We start from the raw sequence: 21,394 nt of genomic DNA, 5'->3' as shown, positions 1-21,394 counted from the left end.
ATATGTCTTCACTTCTCAGCTGTAGTTAATTCTAGTATATTCAGCTCATCAGTTGCACCCACCGTCAATCTTGAAGGTTTAGGCACAACCACATTACTATTACACCATTTGATTTAGTGAGCATTATATTTTTGTTTTTGTTTTACTATATTTTTTGGGTTGGAGGTTAACTCTCCTTTTTGATTCCGAATTGAGTGAATATTATAATTTGTCTGCCTATTCCTGATCTTGTTAGCTAGCAAGGTGTCCGGCTTGTTCGCATTTTCATAGAATTTCCTCTTAGTCCAACTCAGTGCTTTCTCGGCCTGGGAGGTAAGGAGTAGGTTAAGTTCAGTTCTGACATCCCTTAGCTCCCGTAGTGTGTCTCCCTACTTGTCCTGCTATGTAGGATAGAGAGCTCATGTAGCCTGGACCTCAGTTGGGATCATTTAGATTCTTTCCTTTTTTCCTACCTGCTGCTATGCCAATTAGTGTTCCTCTCAACGTGGCCTTATGAGCCTCCCACAAGGTGACGTGGGATTCCACACTGCCTTTGTTGATTTTGAAGAATTGTGTTAATTTTTCAGATACGGACTGTATTACTTCTGGAATCTTAATCATTGCCTCGTTAATTTTCCAATTTGCTCCTGGACTGTCCACTCAAATTTGTGAGCACCCCAGCTCAACGGATGCATGATCTAACCATGAAATATCATGGATCATGGTATATGTGATCTGTGGAACCATTCTATTTGACACAAAGATGTAGTTGATTCTGCTGTGGCTGTCGTGTGGGTGCGAGTAGAACGTGTAGCCTTTCTCTCCTGGGTGATTCTCCCTCCAGATGTCCACTAAATTCCTTTCCTGAAGGCCTCTCAGGAGAGCTACTGTATTTTTATCGTGCCCTTTCTTTTCCCTATGTGTTGTCCTATCTATGGAGGGGTCTAAGGTTGTGTTAAAATCGCCTGCCAGTATTATATTTCCTTCCGCCATTTTATCTAGATTTGCGAAGAATCTCGTGTAAAACTGTGGCTCAATCTCACAAGGCGCATACACATTTGCTAATGTAATCCTACAGTTTTGGATTACTCCAACTAAAATGATGTATCTGCCATTTGTGTCTTTCTTTATTTTTTCAACGTGGAAAGGCATTTTGTTGCTGAGTAAGATAGCAACCCCCCTCTTGTTTACCTTCGCAGAGGCCAGGTAGAACTGCCTATCATTTTTATCTAAGTATTTAGGACTGCTACTTGCGCTAAAGTGTGTCTCCTGCACAAACAGGATATCTGGCCTCGTTCTCCTGAACTCCGCGAAGGCAATCCGTCTCTTCCTGGGGCTATTAAACCCCTGTACATTTTGCGTAAGAAGTGTCACAGGCATTTGTGTGCCGTGTGTGTGTAGCTGCTCTTGCTCACCCTTAGCCGGCTTTGGTACTGATGCCAACTGCTATTCCAGGTCTGATGGCGCTGATTCTGCTGTATGTTCTTCTCTTCGCCCTTCCGGGAGGAACACAGGGAGGGGAAGGGGACACACAATAGGGATAACTTTGGGAAACAAATATATACAACAGTTAACTCTGTGCCTTTACTGGCCTGTGCAGACCTTGGCACAGCTGCCCTGGGGTATCCACTGAACCCTGGAACCTCCTCCTCCTGTCCAGGGCTAGGGCTAGCTAGCAGCCCCTTCCCCTCAGGGACTTGGGCAGCAGGACCCGTTGTACCCTGCCTGCTGCCTTGTCGGTACATGCCTACCGGTGGAGACCTGGCCACACTCCTCCTCCACCGGCCTATTTATAGTTTAAAGTGCACTACTATTAACTTAACCTTTTATAACTTTTGTAACTGTCTGTATTTGAACCTGCGTAGCTAATTCTGGGTGTCAACAGTTTCCCCAACTCTCTATATATCTCTTTTACCCTTCTCAGAATTCTCCTGACTTCTCTAATCTGCTCCCTGTGCTATGCTGCTAGACTTGATGTTATGTTGTGTGTGCCCACTGTCTCCTCCCCTCCTCCATATGTGGCTCTTATCCCCTCATGCTCCCTTCGGGCCATCTTTCCCGACTCTCTAGCTATCTTTCCCCCCTCCCTTCTCTTTCCCCCCCTCCCTTCTCTTTCCTCAACCTCCATTCTCTTTCCCCCCTCCCTTCTCTTTCTCCCCCTCCCATCTCGTTCTCCCCCTCCCTTCTCTTTCTCCCCCTTCCTTCTCTTTCTCCCCCTCCCTTCTCTTTCCCCCCTTCCGAGGCCCTCATCCCCTCTTTCAACCATGGCCCCGGTGAAAATTCATGCACCTCCACCAGGGCTCCCCTGTTCCCGACCACTGGCTCTGTCGTCTGCATGTGTAGACCGGCGCCATCTTCCGGTGTATTTCCTCTTCTCGCGGCACTTCCGGGTTGACGTCACGTCTGCTGACGTCACTTCCGGTGTCGTCCCGCCTCCGTCAGGGTCACTTCCGGAATGATGTTATCGTGGGCGGGTTCGTCACTACCAGGCAGGCAGTGAACTTTCAGTCTCTGCTGCTGCCGCCATTCTGAGGTGCGCACCTTTTCCCTCTTCTTGGCGGGAAGGACTTCGGTCGCCATTTTCTCCGCCATTTTACAGGTTTGCGTGGATTTATTTTGTACAGCCAGAACCACCAACAGTTTGCAGGAGAGTCTTCAGGGGTCTCAGCAGCAGTTTTTTGGGGTCTCTTCTGTCTCTCTCGAGTCCAGGCGATGTCTCCTCTACGGGTATTCTTTCATCTGATTAGCAACTTTTCACATTATAATTTTGAACTGGCCCCTTTAAGGCTTAATTGGATGGTTGTTGCCTTTCACTCTCCTGATTTTTCCCTTCTCTTGTCGGCGGCATGCCTCACTGTCTGCCAGCTCGCCGTGGGGGAAGGACGTTCCGCAGATTCTTCCAGGTATGTAATTTTTTCTTTAATATCCAGTTTTTTCAGGAACTCTTCATTGTCAGCTATATGTTTAATGGTTATTGCTCGGCCATTTTTTATCACTGTTTTACCAAAGGGAAAGGTCCAACGATATCTTATCCCTCTGTCTCTCAGTAGGCTGGTGACAGGCTGTAAGACCCTTCTTTTATTGAGAGTAATAGGGGAGATATCTTGGAATATCTGCATCTTTATGCCTTCAAAGTTCACTGTGGGAGAGGACCGTGTGATCTTGCAAAGTTCTTCCTTTACTTTAGAGTAATGGAGGAGGAGGATTACATCCCTCGGGGGGTTCTGTGGCACGGGTTTAGCCCTGAGGGCACGATGACAACGGTCCATCATTAATTCAGCTTCCGTTTTCCCTTGCAAGAGGGAAGTCATCCAGCGGCTCAGGAAATCTTCGCAGTCCTGTACCTCTTCAGGGATCCCCCTTATCCGCAAGTTGTTCCTCCTGTCCCTGTTCTCTCCGTCCTCCTGTTTGTCCTCTATGTCGGTCACCCTTTGTTCCAGTCGCTGCAGTCTTTTGTTGGTGTCAGCCTGTGTTCTGATCATGTTATCCATTTGCTCCTCCAGGGCATTGGTGCGGTTCCCAATGCTTAAAATGTCTTTTCTGAGATTTTCAATTTCTCCATGAAAGAATGTTTTAAGTTCCGAGAGAAGTTTAGCCAGCTCCCCCTTAAGCTCGGTCCGCTCCCCCGTGCTCCCCCCTGCTCATTCGTGGTATCTGTGTCGGACATTTCTTGTTCTTCACTGTCCTGTGCTGCTTTTGTGTGCAAGAAATACGACCTCAAATCCAGTGCTTTTTGTTATTTTTTTGTTTGTGCCCTTGTTGGCATCGTATTCACTGGGCTTCCTCTGATATTTTGGGGCTTTTATTAGTGCACTTATCTGCCGTTTTTTGCTTTAATTGCTGGCGGGTGGTGGAGCTCTCAACCTAAGCTGCCATCTCCTATCCCGTCACGCATGCTCCTCCGGGTGACTTTTTCTGAATGCCACGCGCTTGACCGCGTTCATGCCACAATCATGCCGCATTCATGCCAGCCGTCACCCGCGCTTGATCTGTTTAATGATAATGGTTCGGATTTTATTGGTTGCAATTCTTCACGTATCCACCAGGTGGCAGATATTCATGAATTGTAATGAATTCTAACGTACAGTACATGTGCTTCAACAATGTGTCGACTTGCAGGTGTTTAAAAAATAGCACAGTGGTCCATTGTGAATAGACCTCGGTACTGAAGAAGTTACAACACTGTATCTATTTAGGCGTTTCATATTAAAAACTTAATGCAAAGTGTCTGTTGTTCTACAGTATTGTCCAGAGAGGTCCTGAGATGAGTGCACCACTGCAGTCCGTGTTCAAAAAACCCGACATAACGTCTGCTTAATTACTTTGGTCAGCCATTAATGCAGCAGATGATAAGATGGCCACAGTTGGTCAAATTTATAAATATTTTATCGAAAATTATGACTTTTACAAAATTTCACCAGATGCTTGTGTGTGGAAGCGTGCAATAAGGAAAAAGTTATGTATCGATCCGTGTTTTTTTCGTATTGATCCCACACCCGGTGTTAGAGGAGGGTATGGGTGTGTTGCGCCTGAATTTTCCAATAACTTTGATCATGGGGACTTCACAAGGCGAAGGGTCATGGTAAAACCAACTAAGAATCGTCAGTCCCAGGCAAGCAATGTGCCAGCGCCAGCGCCAGCACCGGCTTTTAATAACGGGCCGACCGTCAGTGAAAAGCTGGTGACCGGCAACCCTTGCTGTCTATCCCCGTCTGGATACCTGCATCCTGAGCAGGATTTCACGTACAGATACCAGCAAGCTTGCATGTACCAAAACGATTTCCAGCTTCAGCAGCTGTCAAATACAGGTGTAGCAGGCCCGCTGTCACCTGTCAACAACGTGTATAATCAAGAATACGGGACTGGCAGTGGCTCGGCGCCAACCGATTGGCAAAGTTTATGGTGAGTACAGCTGCCGTATTTTATTATTTTTTTAACATATCAATATCAATGCAGAGTCAGGCGATTCTCCTGTAATCAATCGCTTTGCTTATTATTTTTTATTATTTTTGTCACAATTCGCGAAAATCTAGTCCAGCAATATCATTGGCTGAGCAGCTTCTACAATAGATACTGAACAACTAGGCCCATGCGCATTGGTGGACAACAAGGCCCATGCGCATTGGAATCTTGTTGAAACGCATATGCGTGTCATCACATCTAGGCGCATGCGTGTACTGTACAGTATGTGAACAAGAGACGCCCCCCATAAAATTATCGTTTGGACTGACTGAGGGGACTGTGGGGACTGACTGTGGGAACTTCTTTAGGGGACTGACTAATTTGAACCAACCATTTCAGTAATACTTTTATTTTTCCTCAGAAAAGAAACTTTGTCATCAGGTGGAGAACGGCAAATGCCGGTAGAACAAAGAAGCAAAAGGCGCACTGCCAGGGAGTCAGGTGGTGCAAAAATAAAATCCATTTATTTCAGAACATCTCTGATGACAAACATCACCCCAGGGTTTTTTCGATGGATTGCTGAATCTGCACATTGCTGCTGAATCTGATTTAAAAATCCACGTACTGGAGGCAACAATTTAGTGGCAGTGCCATTTTTATTGATTATGATAGAATAACTGTGAGCTTTATAGAAAACCTGAAACAGTATGCTGTTTTGTTCCCATACAGTATACAATACTTTTTAACATACTGTACTGTATAATAAACCCCAAAAATAAAAAGTATGCATTCATTCTACATGTATTAAAGTGTGTATTCTATACCCGTACAGTACAGTGTGTATTGTTTTAATACTGTTTTGATGTAATGCGCATGCCTACAGTATACAGTACAGTACTGTACAGTATGCCTCATGGAACTGTACTGTACAGTATGTTCTCGAAACTCTGTATTTTGTTATAAAAGGAGACACAATTAAACAATTTCAAACAAACAACATTTTTATTATTGAAGTAAAGCAAGTCAAAACATTTACAGGTGTATGGTGCAAGAAAAAACATTTATTTATAAATGCAATTTCAAACAATCAACAAGTCAAAAATGAATCACGCAGCAAATTTGGTCCCCAGCAGTGAGTCCTTCCAGGGACGATGCATTGTATGCCGCAAAATGCCATTGATGGAGTCTCTCACAATTTTCATCAAATGATCTGTAATGGAATAATAGCGCCGCAACTCCTCCACAATAGTCTTTCTTACATTTTCAGGAAGAGCCCTTTGTAGGCCCATCCGCAGTACACCTCATAGGTCACGTGGTGCTTGAAAATGTACATGGCATGTTTCTGGGCTATACCACCACTTGCAAACCTATACTTCTCCCCGAGTGGATGGGGTAGCTTGCGCAAGATGATGTCGGGCACCGTCTCAATGCAAGCGTGTGTGAGTGGGATTCTGCGAGCGGGTGTGTGACGGTAGGGGGAGATATGGCTGCTGTTAATAAAGGTTAAGTCTGCCATTACCCCTACCTGTCAGTAATACCTTGGTATTGTATTATATGTTATGTATATATGTATGCCTTTGCTTGGTTCCAGCACCTCAGGAATCAGGGGATAATATGTTTACATAGAATTGTTGCAAATGTTATTCTGCAGTTCTACCCACCAATCAGGGCCTGGGCAGGTATGCAGCTCCTGGCCGTGAGTGTTGCAATATTATTATTTAAGTATATAAACAAGTGGGAGGGAGACCCCTAGCAGACAGAGCCTGCAGAGAGTTACAGAGGTGTTGCTGTGACAGGGAGAAACTGCAGTGTCCAATTCAGTGCTGGTCTCAGACCTGAAAAACAGTCCTGTAGGCACTGGGCAAAGAGAGAACAGGGAAAATCTTTGCAAGTAGATTTCTGCGACTAGTTAGGCAGGGTATCCCCCAGTTTCCCCAGTTGGGTATGTGTGATGTTTGTGTCTTTTGTATAGTTGTGGATATGTTTTTCCAATAAATTCATTTGATAAACTCTCGTGTTCTATCTGGCGATATTGACCCCTGGTATTAGTCCTGGTCTCCCTTGACAGGGTTTTCTCCTTGGAGCGGGTGTGCTTGTTGCGGCGGGTGAGGGTAGGTGGTCTGCGAGGATGCTTTCCTCCTCCTGTCTTAGTCTCCTTGTCTCCTGGCGTGGTCTTGGCAGGGTTGTCATGTCACCCTCGTCAATGGCATACATGAACACATATTCTTCTGATGGAGGGGGTGCGCTTGGTGATGGAAGGTTGAAGGTGCCATCCATCCCATCCATGCCACCCTCTTGCTGCTGCGGCCGACATACAGGAGCAGGAACTCCAAGCCAATTATGTATCCCTGCTATGGGGCCTATGCAGAAAGGTCCGAAAAATTGCATTCGCCAAGGTTTCAATTCGCCAGGTTTTTGGCGTGTTAACCTGCTGTATGCAGGAAGGGCCGAATCCCTGGCGAATGAATGCGCCACCACCATTTGATAAAATGGCTAGTAACCGGTGGCGAGACGGCTGCCTGGCGAGAAACTGCCGAGAAGCCGTCCCCTGGCGAGATGTGTCTGCAGCAGAGAGAGATCCACTGCTCTCTCTGCGCAAACATCGGCACATTAAAAATTATTTAAAATACATTTTTACTGATAGTGTACATGTGCAGGGGGTCTCCGGAGCTGAACCGCATTGGTTTCAGGTCCGGGGACCCCCTGCTTCCCGAGATACAGGCCCCTTTATGAGGTGCCGGTATCCCTCTGCATTTAAAGGTCCCTATCACGTGACCGCGGATTGTAAACAAAGCAGAGGGATACCGGCACCCCCTAAAGGGGCCTGAATCTCGGGAAGCAGGGGTCCCCGGACATAAAACCAAAGTGCTTCAGCTCCGGAGACCCTCTGCACATCTACACTATCAGTAAAACACACATATCAATAAACACTCGTTCCTTACCTTTGCGGCTATCTGCTATGATAACGAAGCAGCATGAATGTATTTTTAATAATAGTGTACTGTGAGCAGGGGGTCTCTGAGCCACAAATCAATGCGGTTCAGCTCAGGGGACCCCCTGCTCCCGCACAATATTATTAAAATACAGAAATGCTGCTTCATTATCATAGCGTATAGCCGCTAAGGCAATGAAGGGTTTAGGCAGAATAGCATGTTTATTGGGGACAATTGCCCCCAATAAACATTGCAATAAACAACATACACCCCCTGTGTATTTAAAATACATAAACAACAATAAATACATTAAATACATATAGCACTTACCCATTACCGGTTGCGACGATGAAGCCCATCCTCATCTTCATCCTGCCCATGCCCCCTCTGCTGCTGCAAAACAGACACAAGAATGAAAACATCCAAAGTAATGTTCCCTAACCCCTTAATCACCATAGCGGTTATTAACCGCTACAGTCATTAACGGGTTAACCCACCCTCACCCACCACTCGGGATGCCTACATACCCTCCCACACTAACCCCCCACCCCGTGAGGCCTAACCACCCTCACCCACTACCCACAAGGGAGGCCTACCCACATACCGTTGGGGAACCCCCCCCACCACCCCCAGTACCCACAATAAAAACAATACAGTTACACACAATAAACTTCATTCTATTTATTAAATACATTACCCACCCCCTGTGCCCCCCATAAATACAAGATTTATCCTTTTACAAACAGGGTTCATAACACAGCCCCACGCAAGTCCCCGGTGGGCTGGCGGGGCACCTGACAGACATACAGGGTACCAGCAGCTCATTTCAAACAGGTTCTGGAGGCCTGTTGGTGGATCCCGCCAAGCGCCATGGCAAACCCCAGGTGGTCTCCTTGGGTCACCGGGGGCCACAATTGGGTCCACACGGTAGGCCCAAGGATGTCTGGGAGCCCCGGGTCAGACCCACAGGTGTCTGTGGGGCCTCGGGTGGTTCCCACGGGGGTCTGGGGAACTCACGAGTGCTCACTATGGATCCGCGGTGCCCCCACGGATGTGGGACCACCGCTTCATCCCCGCACCTATGGGTCGGCGGTGCCCCAACGGATGTGGGACCACCGCTTCATCCCCGCAGACTACGGGTCCGCGGTGCCCCCACAGATGTGAGGCCACCGCTTCATCTCCGCATGTGTCACCCGTGGAACCACCAGCCTGATACCCGTGAGATACCCGAGGAGACCGTAGGTGGTCTCCAGAGGTCTCACGCAGAACCACGGAACAAACCCTGAATGTAAAAAAAATAAACCTGGCCTATACATTCAATACATACACCCTCCCCCCTCAACATCTACAGTACAATAATGTGCAAAATAACTATTATCCAGATAGGGATAATAGATTATTTGCCCATTATTAAAAACATTAACTAGCATATTCAAATAAATAAAGTACTACTGACCTCATCAATAAGAAGTCTCTGTAGCCAGCAACAACCGTGTCTTGCCCACAAAATACATAGCCAATACAAAGCCAAAACATTGCAATTACATTCAGATATCAATTAACTCCTTAAACACCTTATCGGATAATAACCGCAAAGGTAATTAAGGGGTTAAGCCACACTGGCCCGATACCCACCCTTCACCCATGAATTTGAACATTGGCTTCATCATGCAAATATATATATATATATACAGAGAGAGAGAGAGAGAGAGAGAGAGAGAGAGAGAGATATACACACACATGATGAACCAATATACAAATAAATGTAGAAGGGTTATCAAAAACATGCTGTACTCAAAATAACACTTCTCCATAAAAAAACAGTACAATAAAATTCATTTCCTTTCATAATCCTAACTGATCTTACAATCAAAAACAGCACATGCAAATCAAAAACCTCAAATGAAAATCAACACATTGCATTTACATTGTATATATGATGCATACAATCTAAGCACCATATACATTCTGCAAATGAATGTTAACAATAACATTGCAAGCAAAATACAGATACCTCCAAACAAGTATACTATTTTAACCAATCCAGTAAACATAAATCAATTAGCATTCATTAATGACATCCCTAAACAATTTACATTCCATCACTAACAATTAAACAATTAACTAATTCAAGCCTGGAACTGAACAATTTAGCCTGTGAAAAAATATAAGTACCAACAAGCATACAAAATTGAAAACCAAGGCTAACCCTGACCTCAAGTACACCATACAAAAGCAACGATTACATCTATCTAATTTTAAAATACTTTAAACACACATTCAAGCATAGCAGCATAGACAAATGAATTTAAAACACATGAAATCAAGCTTTTAAAACAACATAATTTCTTACCCTGTATGTATATATCTCTCTAGACATACATACATACATACATACATACATACAGTGGCAAGAAATTAAATACCACAAATAAATAAATACACATGTTAAAAAAGCATTAAAAAAAATTAACAAGTTGAATTAAATACATTTCATTAGTTCACTTACCATTGCTTGACTCCACCGACTCCCGTTAAACTGCTTACTCACGAACAAAACCACCAGGCACAGGAACCCATAAAATAAAAAAACATAAAAAAATAAACATTAAACTAAAAATCCAAATCAATCCACGGGTCTTCTAATTGTAATCCATCTTCATCTGTATTCTTCTTTCTTCTATCTTCTTCCGGGGTCTTCTTCCCGTCTTCGGCCACGCCCTGGCCTTTTTCTTCTGTAAGAGGTCCTTCCTCCTCGGCGTCTTGCTTCAAAATGAGACGACATAGGCTTTTAAAGGCCTATGACGTCACATTTTCATCATGGTTCCCACGGCCCTGATTGGGCCGTGAAAACCATGTGTTTTTGGCCCGAAAAAAAAAAAAAAGATGACGTCACTTAAAGGCAATGAAAGCACTGCCAATCAGAATGGCTTTGCTTCAATTGCCTTTAAGATGACGTCATGAAAAGAAACATGGCCGGCCTCACATGGTACGGTTGCCAATCAGAGTGTGGGAACTCCATCCCAACTCTGATTGGCTCTAGTATACCATGTGACAGAGGTTTGGGGGAGAACGGATGTGACGTCATTGAAAGCCTGTCACATGGTACTAGAGCAAATCAGAGTAGGGATCAAGGACACTCTACATAAAAATCCAATCTAACTGTATCAGAGACCAGCATCAAGAAGATGAGACACAGAATTGTATGGAAATATGGATGTGTGAGGTTAGTACTGGACAGTACAGGAGGTAAAAGTGTGGTTTAAGAAACTGTACTATACCTATAAAATTATTCCTTGTCATTACAGAGCGTACCCTAAGATAAGGGACGTCAACAAGATCAAGAGAGTGGTCCAGGCACAGAGGCGAAACTTTTCAGGATTGCATCTTTACTGACAAGTCTACTGTATCACTGGAGAGATTTTCCACCTTTGCATTCCACAAAAAGGACGCATATCTATGAAGCCGCGTCCAAAACACCCAGTGAAGATGCATGTTTGGGGTGCCATCTCTAGGCGTGGACCAGGATGCATCGTCATCTTTGAGGGTAAAATAATGCACAAAGTCACATGCTGTAACCTTATGCACTGTACTGTACATTATTTGGAGCACTTTTCTTTTCTTATTACAGGAATCATGAATAAAGTTTTTTTCCAAGAGAAAATAGTGCCTGAGATTGTGGAATACATCACACGTGAATTCCCAGATGGTCACTGTTTCTACCAGGACAACGATCCCAAGCACACCGCGTCGACGGCGCATATTCTTGCCTGTGCTATCAACTGGCTGAAGATGCCAGCGGAATAACTATGGTAACCGTGTCTCATTTTTTCCCACTGTTTACTGTGTATCTCTTTAAGAAATTCTCCTTTTTTTCCCCCTCCAATGACAGATCGCCAGACTTCAATCCTATCAAAATGGTCTGGCATCTGCCGAAGGATCATATCTGAAAAGTGGTGAAACCCTCAAAAAAGGATGAGTTGGCGAATGGCATACTGAGCTGTTGGAACGATGTTCTCACCGTGGAACGAGGTAATAAATATATCGACCATATTGCAACTGTGTTGCCCATTGTCATAGCGCGTAATGGGCATGCATCAGGAAGGTAGTATGGTACAGTACTGTACTGTAGTATGGTAAGTACAGGCACACCAAGTACAGTATGATACAAGTATGGCACAGATTGTTTTACAGTATAAAATATGCACTTAATTGCACTCATTATTTCTTTTCAGAGAGAGCTGCACTTCCAATCTTGTTACAAAGTATTTTACAGTATTTATAATGTATAATGAGTGCAAGTATACAGCAGTTTGACAGTAGTAACTGCATAGTCCAATATGGAGTACTTATACTTTACACAATGCCATTATATGCACTTCACTGCACTCATTATTTCTTTTCAGAGAGAGCTGCACTACCAATATTGTTACAAAGTATTTTACAGTAGTTATACAGTAATTATAATGTATAATGAGTTCCAGTATACAGCAGCTTGACAGTAGTAACTGCATAGTCCAGTATGGAGTAGTTATACTGTACACAATGCCATTATATGCACTTAACTGCACTCATTTTTTTCTTTCTTTTTCAGAGAGATTTGCGCAAAAAAAGACGGGTGGGGAGAGGGGGGTAGCATGTATAAATTGCGTGAACTGTGTGTATAGTGTATCTACAGTCATGATTTACACAACCCCCCCTCTCTCAATGAACTACAGAATGCAATGTGGCCATGATGAAGAAGAAAAAGACTAAAAATTTGTATTACTGTTTTTATTATTAAGAAATTTGTATTATTCATGATTATTTGTATTTTTCATTCTTCCATGATTTTCCACCGGCCCTCAATGTTCAACTGACAGAAGAACTACAGTACAAAGAAGATAAAGATTAAATTTGTATTATTCATGATTATTTGTATTTTTTATTCCTGATAAAATAAAATAAATATTTCTTTACATTCACGATAATCATAATTATTGAAACACCCCACCTCCCCTGGCCGGTGGTTGAAGGGCCCAGAAGGACTAATCAGATTAACATATTAAATTCGGGAAGGTGTGGATAAACATTTCTATTCACGTTGTAAGACTTGTGTGTGAAGTGGTGGTGGGGGGGAGTGATTGAAGGGCTCAGAAGGGCTAATCAGATAAACATATTAAATTCAGGAAGGGATTATCACATGTGCTCATGCGTTACCGTAAACAAAGCCTCACAGGGCTGGGGGGGTGGCTGGATGACTCATTCTGTAATGCCTGAATTCCTAGAGACCTGGCCAGTCCCCAATACTGAGGTGGGTAAGGGTATAACACGCACCCACAGCAGTGAGGGCGTGCCCGGAGTGTGGTATGATGCATTGCCGGGCCTGGTGAGAAAGGGTTAGTCTGATACTTGCTGCGTCCGGGGTGCCAGAAGTCCGAGGGTCAATATCCAAGAGCGTAGGTCAGGGGCAAGAGAGGGAAGCGTAGTGAGGTCCAAAGCCGAGTCCAGGGGTAGCGAGGTACACGAAGTTAAACGAGAGCCGAGATCAAATCCAAAAGTATCCAACAAGGGCAGGAACAGGTACATGAGCTGTAACACAGAAGGGAGCCAGGCATAGACAACCGCACTATAGGAGTCACAGAAGAATTATGCAGAGCAAGGAAAGAGTGGGCAGACTCGGGTTATATATGTGGCAGGACCAATGGTAGCAAGAGGTGGAGCAGAGGCCTGTCTGAGTAAGCCCAGGGATAGGTTCAGGTGCGCAGAGTGGGAGTCAGCCAGGTGAGTGGTGGAGATAGCCTGTAGCCGATGGGGGGCGAAGCCAGCGGTGCAGGAGGACGACCAAGAGGATCGGGTGCATGCGCGCCCTGTAAGGTTCCCGTGCGCGTGCCCTGGCCGCGTGTGGGAGGATGCGGCGTGAGCCAAGGAGGAGCAGCATGGCGTCTGACCGGGAGAGGTAAGAACCCGATGGGGAGGGGTTCTGGAGCCGCACTGGGAGCCGGGGTGATGGGGACCCACTGAGAGGCGCGTGTCCCCTGATCCCTTACACATTCTCATGGTTTGTGAGAGGTGTCGATAAGAAGTTGAAATCCTTGAGCCTTCTAATTGAATGGGAAGTTATACACGCATGCGCATTAATAATCAACAAGGTCCCAGGTCCCAAAGAAAATTACACGCAGGCGCAGAACTGTCAGAGCAGGCTTGGGACTATTAAAGCCACAAAGCCAACCATTTGAAAATTAATGGTTTGTGAGAGGTGTCGATAAGAAGTTGAAATCCTTGAGCCTTGTGTGTGTGTGGGGGAAGGGGATGGGGGTAGGGGGGAAGCTGTATGAAGGATTAGCTGTAGTTCAAAGACATATTTTCAACGAGTCAGCATAATGTTTTAATCCCCACACCCCCAAATAAAAATCACAGTACTATGCCACCCACCTCATACAGAATGTGCCTGACTAGTGTGGAATTTAAAAGCAACATTACTGATTGATTCTCATAATATCCAGAATTGCTATGCAAGCACATGTCGACAACCGAAAAAAAATATATATTTGTAAAACTTGATTCTCAGAATACTGTATCAAGAATTGTTATGCAAGCACATGTCGAGAAAAGAAAAAAACAAAACTAAAAAGAAAAAGAAACTTTTATTTTCAGACTACTGTAGAACTTCACTTCTAATTGAATGTTAAGTTATACACGCATGCACATTAATAATCAACAAGGTCCCAAAGAGAATTACATGCAGGCGCAGAACTGTGAGAGCAGGCTCGGGACGATTAAAGCCACAAAGCCAGCCATTTGAAAATGAATGGTTTGTGAGAGGTATCGATAAGAAGTTGAAATCCTTAAGTCTTGTGTGTGTGGGGGGGGACGTGGGGGGAGGAGGGAGGAAGCTGTATGAAGGATTAGCTGTAGTTCAAAGACATATTTTCAATGGGTCAGCATAATGTTTTGATCCCAACACCCCCAAATAAAAATCACAGTACTATGCCACCCACCTCATACAGAACGGACCTGACTAGTGTGGAATTAAAAAGCAACAGTGCTGATTGATTCTCATAATATCCAGAATTGCTATGCAAGCACATGTCGATAAACCAAAAAATATATATTTGTAAAACTTGATTCTATCCAGAATTTTTACAGTATGCAGGCACATGTTGATAACCGGAAAAATATATATATTTGTAAAACTTGATTCTCAGAATACTGTATCAAAAATTGTTATGCAAGCACATGTCGAGAAAAACAAAAAAAAAAACAAAACATAAAAACTTTTATTTTCAGACTGTAGAACTTCTAATTGAATGGAATGTAATGCCACGCTCGGGAAGAGTCAAGCCAGAAAGCCATCCATTACAAATGAATGGTGTGGGAGAGGTGTAGATAAGAAGTTGAAATACTTTAGCCTTGTGTGTGTGCGGGGGCGAGGGGGAGAGCGCTGTATGATGGATTATCAGCTCAAATAAATATTTTCAAAATGTAATCATGTTTTATGCGCCGAAATGTGATACTGTAACACGCCTATGCGTTTCAACAATGTTCCAATGAGACATACACGCATGTGCATAATATAAAAACAGTATGAAAACAAGTAAAAGTATTGATTACTAAATAATACATGTAGAAATTTGATAATTTTATAGTCGAAGAAGACGCAATGTTATATTTTTGTAATACTTTATAAATCTTCCAATTTACAATTACTGCGCGCGCACACAGAGTTGCAGAAAATGTACGACTGTACTGTAGGTTGAATTGCTATTAGACTTTTCGCGAACGCTCACCTTTGTTTTTAGACGGTATTGCAGTATTGCAGACAGGGCTAAAAATACGAGCGCTAACATATCGCAAACCGCACCGGAAAAAAACAAAACAGACTGCATCTGGCCGCAGTTATCAGAGCGACACGGCTACGGCCGCATTAGGATAAAGGCGGTCACAGCTATAAGTGATTAATATCTTTCCTGTTATTTGTATATATTGTGTGTTCACCTGTACTAAAGGAATAAAATATCTTTATTATACCACCCATCTAATTCGATTAAACCCAGAGATAAGAGAGGTTATTATTGTAACCTGGTGTGTATATTATAACCCTGCAAGCTACCGTGACACCTTTCCTTTCTAAAGAAAAGATGTCCAATCTTTTCTTCTAAGAATGTTCAGCAAAAGTTTTATTTTCTCATTTCTCTCTTTGGAAAACATGTAACGCATTCAAATGAAAAATGTGTATTAGACACATTGGGGACGATTCAAAAAAGCTGTGATAAGTGGTTTAATGGTCGATAAATGCCCCTATTGCGCACTATGGCCTGCTTTGCTATTCACAAAGCAGTGATAACAGTGCCGAATCGCGCAATAATGGCTTTTTAACGACCATTAACCGCCTGAGGCAAAAAAAGTCATCCGGCAAGCCAAAAATTGGCAAAATCACAATTTCTTGCCAGTTTTAGCTATTCACTTAACAGTGATAACCTAATCGACCGTTAAAATCTCTCAATATTATAGCACCAGCTAAAGGTTAGTGCTACAAATATTCAAAAATACAGAAAATATTTTTTTTTGTTCTGCACAGGATTGATACCAGAGGCCAGCAGGGGTTTCTGGGCATCCCCACGGGCCTCCGGGTGGTCCCTGCGGGTATCCGGAGGCTTCTGGGTGGTCCCTACATGTGTCTGGGGGCCTCTGGGTCATTCGTGCAGGTGCAATCATTCAAATAAATGCAACCTGCCCCCTAATCCCAATACATACAGTACAGTAATAGACAAAATTACTATTAACCAGATATGGATAAGAGTGCATTTGCCCATTTAAAATAAAACATAAATCAGCGAGTATAAAGTAAATAAAAAAGGCACTTAGCCCTGCCAGGGTGAAGGCTGTACTCATTCTCATCACTATCCTTGTCCTCGGTTTGCAGCAATATAACAAATCAAAAATACAATCTAATGGCCCCTAACCCCTTAATCACCTTAGCGAATAGTAACCGCTATAGTTATTAAGGGGTTAACCCACCCACCCCCGCTTCCCACCCGGGAGGCCTAACCACTTTCCCTGGGGCAACAACCCCCACCCCAAACCCCACTACCCATTGATTGATACAGTGGTACATCATGCCCATATACAGGGCCACCAACAGCAGGGGACAAAGGGTACTGGCGTCCTGGGCCCTTTGGGTCAGGGGTGCTCGGCCGCCTGGACCCCCTGCGCGACCGGGCACCAGTAAATAAAAAAAAAAACGCTTCACTGCTGCGGGTCTCCCTGTTGGCAACGTCGGAAGTAGGTTGGGTTAAGCTTCTAGCACGCTGGCGTGAGAGGGAGGCACGGCGCATGCGGGAGCAGGGGAGACAGGTGTCTGCAGTGAGGCCAGCGGCAACTGCTGTAACCAGCCGCCGGGGCCCTCGCAGCACCACCACCTCCCCCCCTCAGCATCGGGCCAAAACCCCCACCCCCACAGCAGCATCGAGGCACCACCACCCCCCCCCCCACTGCCACCGGGCCATCACAACACCCCCCACTGCCACTGGGCCATCCCAAACCCCCCCCACACTGCCACCGGGCTATAGATAAATATAGTGACAAGCCATTCATTTTTTGGCAACTGCTTGCTTTTATTTCTTTTAAACGTATTTTTGTTGATTGCTTTGTATCAATCGTTTGTTTCTTTGTTGATTGTTTTTGTAATTATTGTTTATTTTTGGTGTTTTGATTTTTAATTATGTTTTTATTGGTGTTTGCTGCTATTGAGTTCTGGTATTTTGTTGGTGTGTTTAATTGTTGTTTTTTGGTGTGTGTTTTGGGTGTTTTGATTTGCAATATTTGTTTTTTTTTGTGTTTTCTTATTTATTTCTTGTATTTTTTTAGTGTTTACTTGGTGTTAACTTTTTAATTGTTGTTTTTTTGGTGTGTTTCTTTTAGTGATTGTTTTAATTTAATGTAGTATTTTTGGTGTTTATTTTTTTGGTTGATCATTGACTGTCATTGGGGTAAATCATGCCCATATTATATGGGCATGCTGTACCACAGTGCCAATCAATTGATTTCTTGGCATTTGTAATGTGAATATTTTTTATGTAATGTGTTTTGTTTTGTGCCTTTTTTTTTTAGCTTGCCCTTTTATTGCTCTAGTTGATAAGCATGCCCATGTTATAGTCGGAAGACATTGCACTGATTTTATCACAGTTTAGTGAATCAGCCCCATTGAGTAACTAGTAGAAATTGATAGCGGAAACCCTTCCTGTAACAGCTCTATAACTCTTTTGTTTTATACACTTCAGAAACATCTTAATTATATATTTGTAGAGTGCTAAATATTACTGTGAAAGCCCTATTAAAAGCAGAAATTTACCGAACAAAGTGAGGGTCTTTTTATGGATTCAAAGATGTCTCTCTGACCTCTGACCTCAGTCATAGCTGTGGTACCCCTGTACCTAAAAACTTGTCAAACTTGAAACGCAAGTCATTGTTTCCCAAAATACCTGTTATGGTTTATATATGTTTGTCTGTTGTAATGTTAACAGGATTACGGAGGCCTTCATTGAAGCTGACACCCATATAGAAATAGAAGGAACTGATGGGATTTCTTATAAAATATCTTTTGCTGTGGACGATATGGTGGCCTACACTAAGCTCACAGGTAAGTTCTTTAATACAGATGAGACTTTTTACTACCTTGACGGTTACTTAAATTGACGCTCCTAAACCCTTTGCATTTTATGTCCCATAAACCATTAAAAAAAAAAACCTGGTCCCACCATGATAAAAACAAATCCCCATTTTTTTCCACGGAGTGTATTCTTATGTTTAAATTTTTTAAGGACATTACCGCCATCAAGCCCCATTTACACTCTTCCCTCTCTCTCCTCCCCCTTTCCAGTCTCCCTTCTCTCTCTTCCACTCACTCCTACACCTCTCACTCACACTCTCTCTCTTCCACTCACTCACTCCCGCCCCTCCCCAAAATCTTACCTTGGGGTGAGGAGGTTTCTGAGTGCTGATCCAGTCCGGAGACTCTACAGCTCCCTCCTCCGGTCGAGCGTTAGTTGGACCCAACATCCGGCACCAACATGAGGAGGAAGAGAATTGCATGGAGAGCCACTAGCTGCCACTGCTGGGGAGCCGCTGGGACAGTTGTCTTTTTACCTGCAGCACCGACTGGGTCCCACCTTGATGACCATTGGGATATGTCCCACCGATTGATGAACATAGACCAAAATCACACCTCTGAAGGCTGGGGTATCTCAGTTCTCCACTAACCTTCCCTGTGTTGAGTTTGAGAGCAACCAACACAAGGCTCACTGGTTATCTGAGCTTTTAATCAGTTGACACAAAGTAAGCTCCATCCTTCTTTACATATTACTTCTGTTACCAGGAGAGTGAAAGTAGCAAATAAGGAAGTAGATATGACAAGTGGCCTAGTGGCCTTTCCTTTGGCCGTTTGGTAATTACACTGGATCTCCAATGGGGAATCTGTTTTAAGATCTTGCACTAATCCTTTCCAGGCACCAGCAAAGATGTGAGTGTAAGGGGCAAAATTCTGCGTACACAGCAGCATTATGCCAGAAAATAATATTATTTCCCTATTACGTAACTTATGTGGTTGTAACTTTTTAATTAGCGCTACTGGCAAATTAATAGTGATTTCTGTCTGGACATTCACATGACGCATAACTTGTTCTTTTCAGATGACATTTTTCATCAGATCCTCTACTCGAGTGATCCAAATTTGTTCAAAGCCAGAGAAATCTTACGCAAAATACAACGCCGTCAGTTGTACAAATATGTAGGAGAAACGTCCCCCAAATCCGACGTCCATATTAAACTGGTAAGTCATCAAATATTATCTAGTATGGCAAAATACAGTATGTGCACTGGTATTTTTTTGTTCCCCAACTAAGGCAACAAACCTATTTTTGGGGTGGCAACACCTCATTTTAAAAGCTTGCCAATAGAAAAAGTTACAAAACCAGTGTAAAAGTCTGGGGCTATATATCCTCAATGGTTGAGTGTAGGAGACGAGTGCAGAGGTATAGTCAAGGAGACATATTGGGGAAAAGAAACCTTGGCTTTTATTTAGACCATAGCTTAAAACAATACAGCTTTATGGCAGCATACAAATAAACAAATTAAACAGGCCTATCCCTTAGTAATGGCTAACTCGCACTACCTCGTCCCTATCTACAGCACTGGTAGGCTAGGCCTCTTGCCAACCTCTGACCCCAAAGTCCAAAGAGGTGCCTGGTATTAGGGTTCTGTTTCCCGCAATCCAGGGTCTGGACTGGTGTTCCAGGGTTGATTCCTCTGACAGGTTCCAGGGTCCACTGCATCCTGGAATAGATTGTCTGGATCCCTGTGATCTCTCTCTCTCTCTCTCTCTCTCTCTCTCTCTCTCTCTCTCTCTCTCTCTCTCTCTCTCTCTCTCTCTCTCTCAACACACACTTTCTCGGTAGTAGAGAGATCCCCCTGCAGATCAAGCAGGAGGCTTTTCTACCTGACTGAAGAGCCAGGTGGAGACTGGCTAATTGTCTGTAGCTGCAATTAACAAGCTCCCAGCTGGAGTCATCAGCCAGATACAAACTTTTTAGACAGGGGTTAAGGCCCTGCCACAGTGAGTCAGAGGGGGACTTCCTACATGACTGCACAAGGTGGCAGGATCATTGACTATGCAATAGCTGACCTAGACATGAGAGATAAAGGCACTGATAATAGGAACCCAATCATACAGATGTAGCAGCTGTTATTGTTCCGGTTAACATGATGTGTGACGTGAACACTGGCGCGTGATTTAACAGTGGCACCATTAAAAACAGTCGTTAAGGAGGAAACGAATATGTTATTTCGCGTTAACCGGCATAATAATGCCTGCTACATCTGTACGCATCAGATCACAACCAACAGGATTTTATATATATCAATAGATGATTTAAAACACATATCTGCCACAAGTGCACAATTCCAAAGTCTGCAAAACTTCCTACCTAGTACATATGGACACAGGAGAGAAACAAGGCGTTTGGCTGCTGATTGCTGTGCAACATGCCACTGGACTTTAAACTATTACTCATGCTAAGCAACCAACCCCTCGTGTTCAGAAAAGAAGCAATGTATGTCGTACACAAAAAAAAACGGCAGCACAGGTATTGCTGAAAAAGTATTTGCATAATTACGTAATGCGTAGCTGAAGACAAGAAAAATGAACAAATAACATTTCAGGGCATCAGCCCTTTCATCAGGTCACCCCTCAGTTTACCAATGCATGATAAACAGACATTTAAATAGGGTAACAGTGACACTCCTCCCCCTCTCCCCATCCCCATTCACCCACTTGGTGCCAAAATTGCCATTAGCAGATGCAATACCAAGTGTGCAGAGACTCAACGCAGTAGGGAGGACCTTCTTGATTCCCGGTACTTCTGGTTGTGATGTCACACGTCGCATCACTGCAAGGTGTGCCCCTCATGACAAGCATCATTGCCATGGGAACACAGACACATAATGTGTGGAAACTGTGATAAACCAGGCTGTTAGTGCAGATATATAAATATACACAGTGAAACACATTTAAAAACAAGAAATAAGAGAACTGGAAACATTTT

At 43.7% G+C, this 21,394-nt stretch overlaps 1 protein-coding gene across 4 annotated transcripts in view; it reads left to right on the top strand.

Moving 5' to 3' along the window:
• LOC142466888 (deoxynucleoside triphosphate triphosphohydrolase SAMHD1-like) overlaps positions 1 to 21,394 on the top strand; it is a 349,482-nt gene that overhangs the window by 225,251 nt on the left and 102,837 nt on the right. For all 4 annotated transcript variants that reach the window (XM_075572472.1, XM_075572471.1, XM_075572473.1 and 1 more), the window contains 2 exons: positions 18,320 to 18,435; positions 19,484 to 19,623. In XM_075572472.1, the coding sequence (XP_075428587.1) occupies positions 18,320 to 18,435; positions 19,484 to 19,623 (256 nt within the window). The remainder of the gene's footprint in view (positions 1 to 18,319; positions 18,436 to 19,483; positions 19,624 to 21,394) is intronic.

This window comes from Ascaphus truei, chromosome 15, assembly GCF_040206685.1.
Source record: "Ascaphus truei isolate aAscTru1 chromosome 15, aAscTru1.hap1, whole genome shotgun sequence".
Classification (NCBI taxonomy): domain Eukaryota; kingdom Metazoa; phylum Chordata; class Amphibia; order Anura; family Ascaphidae; genus Ascaphus; species Ascaphus truei.
Note: the sequence above shows the minus strand (reverse complement) of the source record. Positions and strands in the feature narration are given on the sequence as shown.